Source organism: Pygoscelis adeliae, unplaced genomic scaffold, assembly GCF_000699105.1.
Source record: "Pygoscelis adeliae isolate BGI_AS28 unplaced genomic scaffold, ASM69910v1 Scaffold664, whole genome shotgun sequence".
NCBI lineage: Eukaryota > Metazoa > Chordata > Aves > Sphenisciformes > Spheniscidae > Pygoscelis > Pygoscelis adeliae.
This window is the reverse complement of record NW_008824762.1, coordinates 2,438,569-2,443,511: the sequence shown is the minus strand read 5'-3', so window position 1 is coordinate 2,443,511 and position 4,943 is coordinate 2,438,569. Positions and strand designations below refer to the sequence as shown.

General features: G+C 62.3%; 1 protein-coding gene across 1 annotated transcript in view; it reads left to right on the top strand.

Annotated features, from left to right (window-relative positions):
• Positions 1–4,943, top strand: part of TNS1 (tensin 1) — a 41,269-nt gene that overhangs the window by 5,202 nt on the left and 31,124 nt on the right. Inside the window, exons 9-13 of the mRNA XM_009323551.1 lie at positions 594–654; positions 1,872–1,947; positions 2,086–2,215; positions 2,590–2,655; positions 3,214–3,375. Of these exons, the coding sequence (XP_009321826.1) occupies positions 594–654; positions 1,872–1,947; positions 2,086–2,215; positions 2,590–2,655; positions 3,214–3,375 (495 nt within the window). The remainder of the gene's footprint in view (positions 1–593; positions 655–1,871; positions 1,948–2,085; positions 2,216–2,589; positions 2,656–3,213; positions 3,376–4,943) is intronic.

Genomic DNA, 4,943 nt, shown 5'->3' with positions numbered 1-4,943 from the left:
CCGACCCCCTGCCTGGCCAGGCTTGCTCTCCATGGGAGATATTTTCCACAATTTCCTCGGCAACTTGAATTTCCCTTTCCCTCTCTGTGACTGTTCACTGTAGCCGGGCGCAACCCTTTTCCCGCAGAGATGCCCTCGGGGGGTGCCCCGCCTGTGCAGGGCTCCTGGGGCTGGGCACTAACACAAGCTGCGGGGTGATGAGCCTTTTCCAATGGCTTTTTTGGAGGATGGCACCAGATTGGGGTTGGGGTTTGGGATGCAGTACCATGCCCACTGCCGGTACCCAGAAGCAGTCCCTTGCTCAGAGACCATCATTCCATTTCCATCCCCAGCCCAGTGCTTGCCCCAGGTTCTACAGGACCCAAACTGGGCTACAGGGGCTTTCCCCCTTTCCCACCCCATCTGGAGCATCCCTTTCTGCCCATCGCAGATGTTGCCCATGGCCGGTGCGGGCCGGCTGGGGCGGGGAGCGGCTGTTTGCCTTGGCTCCCTCCCTGTTTGGATTTCTCCCCCGTGACTAATCCCTGCCCCGGCCCCTCCGCCCTGCCGGCTAACAGCAGCGCGCCTTCTCTCCCCGCCTTGATGTCTTCCAGGTTGTCGTCCCTTCCTGAAAATCTACCAGGCCATGCAGCCCGTCTACACCTCGGGGATCTAGTAACTATCTTCTCACTGTGGGGCTTCCCTCCTCCCCAGCGCAGGAGGTTTGGCAAGCGGGGGGAGATGGAGAGGGTCAAGGCCAAGTCCCTAGTGGTCCCGATGCCCTGTGCTTAGTCCGTTTGGGGTCCAGGGAACAGAACAAAGGGGCTCCCCTTTCCTTGGAGGTGGTAACTGGCTATACTGGGCCATACTGGGCCCTTCTGCTGGGAGGGCTGTAGTGACTCTGTGTATCAGCAGAGGGAGCCCGGGGCTGTGCAGTGCCCAGGGCTGGGTGTCCCCAGAGGGAGTGGGGACAGGGATGGGGACACCTCCCTGGGGGATGGAGGTGTTTCTCCTCTCCCTGCCCAAAGAGCTGCTCCTCCTGCCGGGAATCATCCTAAAAGCCCTCTTTCTCTCCCCCCAGAAGATTTTCCCCCCATTTTAACCTCCCCATGACTTACCCCGACACCATTTTCCGACACTGCTCCTGGGAGCAGGCATCGGTGAAGGCAAAGCAAGAGCCAATTTCTCCAGCTGCCCTGATGCTCTGCTGCGGCCACATCCCCGGTTCCTGGCCCCCCTGGAGGGAGCAAAGCCCCTTGCCTCAGGGGTATTCCCATCTCACCCCCCTGAACTGGGATCTCCCTTCCCTGCAGCAGGCATCCCTATTAGCCGAGATTTACTGCCATCCCAGCCTCGCCTTTCAGCTTTTAATAGACTGTTTATGGGACGCTGGTAATAAACTCCAGGTTTATCTTGCCTGTGAAATCCAACTCCCTTCTTCCCTCATCCCCCGCTGCTGACGCCACCGCCCGGAGGCAGCCCCCCGGCGCCCTGGGGAGGGGAGGGCTTCCGGCAGGGAAACTGAGGCAGGGAGGAGAGCCTTCCTTGAGAGCTCTCCCTCTGTGTCCTGTGCCCCACTCAACCCGCAGGAGCAGGGTGGATGGCTGATAGCACAGCCCCAGCGCTCCGTCCCCGGTCAAACCCTCCCACCCAGGATTTTTATCATCCTCATCGAGCTGTGCCTCGGTTTCCCCCTCCTGTCCTCCTCTAGCTGGGAATGGGTGCCCTTTGGGGTGGGGGATGGGACCCTCCTCTGTCACCGGGAGGGCCAGCTCTGTGCTTTGCACCTTTCCTGGCTGGGTTTGGGTGTAAAGGACTGGTGGAGGCGGCGCTGGGAGCTCTGGGGAAGCTCTGCACCACAGCTCACGTCCTCCCACCATCCCTCTCTGCAGCAACGTGCAAGGAGACAGCCAGACGGGCATCTGCATCACCATCGAGCCTGGCTTGCTCCTCAAGGGCGATATCTTGGTAAGGAGCCTCGGGCTCAGCCCCCCGTGTGGGGAGCAGCCGGGGGACGGGTGGTCCTTGTGCATCAGGACCCCCTGGTTCCCCCTTGCCCAGCCGTGGGGGCTTGTCTTGACGGCCGGTCCCCGCTACCCTCCGCAGCTGAAGTGTTACCACAAGAAGTTTCGCAGCCCGACCCGTGATGTGATTTTCCGCGTGCAGTTCCACACGTGCGCCGTGCATGACCTTGACGTCGTCTTTGGCAAGGAGGACCTGGATGAGGCCTTCAGAGGTAACCGCCCCGGCACCTGCCCACTCCAAACTCCCTCCTCTTCCCACCCCTCTGATGCTGCTCCCATCGGGGGGACCTCTGGGCATCCACCCCAAATGTGCCCCCAGTGAAGCAGGGCACTCCTGCTCCATCTGCAGGGTGCGGTGCTGCTTGGGGACCAGTGGCAGTGTCATCCCCTTCATTGCCAAAACTGGTACCAATGTGGAGGGCCTGTCTCAGGGTTGTTTTGGGGGCTGAGATGCTCTGCCCTGTGCCGGGATATCCCCTATCAGCTCCTGTCCTTGAGCTGGCCTCCGGGCATGTTTGGGGTGGCGGTCCAGGTGCCGTTGGAGGGATGGATCGAGATGGTCCCTTTGCTCTGCTCTCTGTTCCAGATGACCGCTTCCCCGAGTACGGGAAGGTGGAGTTTGTGTTCTCCTACGGCCCCGAGAAGATCCAAGGTACGGCTGGCTCACCACCATGGAGGTTCGGAGCTGGATGCTGGCTCCTTTCCTGCTCCCCAGCTCTATCCCCTGCTGCCTCCCTTGCGACCTCCTGCCCCATTTGCAGTCCTTTGATCACCAGGGTGGGACAAGGGGTCCAGGCAGTGATGCTGGTCTAGGAGCATCCATGGATGCCCCATGGTCCTCGCTCTCTTCACTGGGAGGCTACTCTCTGCAGCACTTGCTGGCCGGGGAGAGAGGGAGGGGGCGCTTGGGAATGGACGACCCTCCCACCCCAAAAAGTCCCGCCCTAGGCATGCTCGCTGTCAGTCCGTCTGCCTGTCCCTAGGCAATCCCAAAAGCCTCGGCCAGCCCTGTACACCTTGTTTGTGGGTCTTGATGTGCCTCCCATGCCCATCCATCCCTCTCAGTGCCCCCGTTCCTACGTGACTGTCCTGCCTTGCCCTATGGTTCCTGCCCTCGTTCCCTTGCCTGCACCTTCTCTTCACCTCCTCCCTCCATCCTGTCCGCACCGACTCCATCGTCACCCCGACTGACCTTCCTGCCTTTTCCCAGGCATGGAGCACCTGGAGAACGGGCCCAGCGTTTCCGTGGACTACAACACGTCCGACCCACTCATCCGGTGGGACTCCTATGAGAACTTCAACATCCAGCGTGAGGACAGCACGGAGGGTGCCTGGGCTGAGCCACCCCTGCCCGGCAAGCACCTGGAGAAAGGTTAGGGTTCACGGGGTGGTCGGTGGCCAAACTGTCCCCATGGGAATCCCCACCACCCCAGGGAAGGGGACACTGGTGGGCAGCAGAGCTGGGGGCAGGCAGCTGCTGCTGGAGGAGCATGGCCACGGGATGGGAGAGGAAGATCTCATGGGCTTTCCCTCCTGCTGGCAGTGCCAGGGAGCTCAGGCTCTTTTTTCGGTGCTTTTGCTCTCAAAGCCCTCTTTGCATGGAGCAGGGTCCAGCCTTAGTTCATGCCCCAGAGCTTTGGGAAAACCAAACCCCAAGTCTGTCGGGAGTGGGACCTAACGGGGGGGACCATTAGGTCTCCCAGCTCCTTTTTCACGGTGCAAGCATGGCGGGATGTAGCTGTGCCTCAGTTTCCCTTGGGGGATGAGGATGCCTCACTGGCCCTGGAGGGTCCGCACCATTGCTCGGAGCTGGGAAAAGCCCCTTGAGCAACCACTGGGATGTGGCGAGTCGGCTGCCCTCGCCTGCTTGGCAGGAACAGGCAGTACTTGTGGGTTGAAGGGTGGTGGGCTCCCGTCCCGGTGGTGAGGCCATCTGTGGCTGAGCAGATGCCTGAGCTTTCCTGGCCCAGTCTGGACAAACGTCCTCGGAGCAGGGACAGCTGCGGTCCTCGACGTCCCTGAAGGTCACCGGTTGCTCTGAGTGGGAGCTGTGGGTGGCCGGGCTCACTGGGGAGGGTGGGGGCTCTAGGTGCCTGGGGTGGGTGAGGGGGTCTCTGCCCATGGTGGGGACATGGGATCGGACCCAGGGTGGCTGCACGGAGCTGGCACGGGTGCCTGCCTTGGCACAGGGCAGTAAACGGGCAACTCGTGATGCGCGGGCTCAGCTATGCGGTGGGGAGCTGGGGGCTGTGGGTCTGGCCCCAAGGGGAGGGGACGTGTGTCCCCACCGTGAGCTCAGACCATGGCTCAGCCCTCACATCTCAGCCCTGAGCTGGCAGAACTGGCTGGCAGCCCCCTCCTGCCTGCAGAGACCCGAGTGCCTCGGTGCATGTGTGTTCCCCTCTGACCCCTGGGGCAGAGCCACAGCACTCCCAGTCCCTTGCAGGGCTGTGGAGGTACCCCAAGGCTCCTCTCCGTTCCCTTCCGGGGGTCTCAGTGGGGCTGTGGAGGTCCCTCCATGTGCCGGCCGGGCTGTCCTCCCTGCAGGAAGGGTGGTGATGGGGAATGAGGGCACCTTGGATTTGCAAACGCTGCCCCGGTTTGGGGACGAGCCGGCACTGCCGGAGGGCGAAGCCGCAGGCAGGAGGCTGCCCTCTGACCTGTGCCAGCACAGGCAGCTGTGAGACAGCCCATCTATGGGGGATCTCCCCCCGGCCGCCCCATGGCGCACCTTGAGCAGCAGCGGGGAGAGCCAGTGTGGGCTCGGGGGTCTCCCAACCTTCCTCCCTCTCTGTCGGCACTTTCCTTCTTCTCCAGCCCGCCCCAGGCCGGGATGGGGACCCCAGTGCCCGGCTGTGCGAGGGGGGTCCCTGTTTATGGTTGTTCTCGCCTTATTTGGTCAGGGAATTGCACGCCACATTTTTGGCACCACCATGCGCG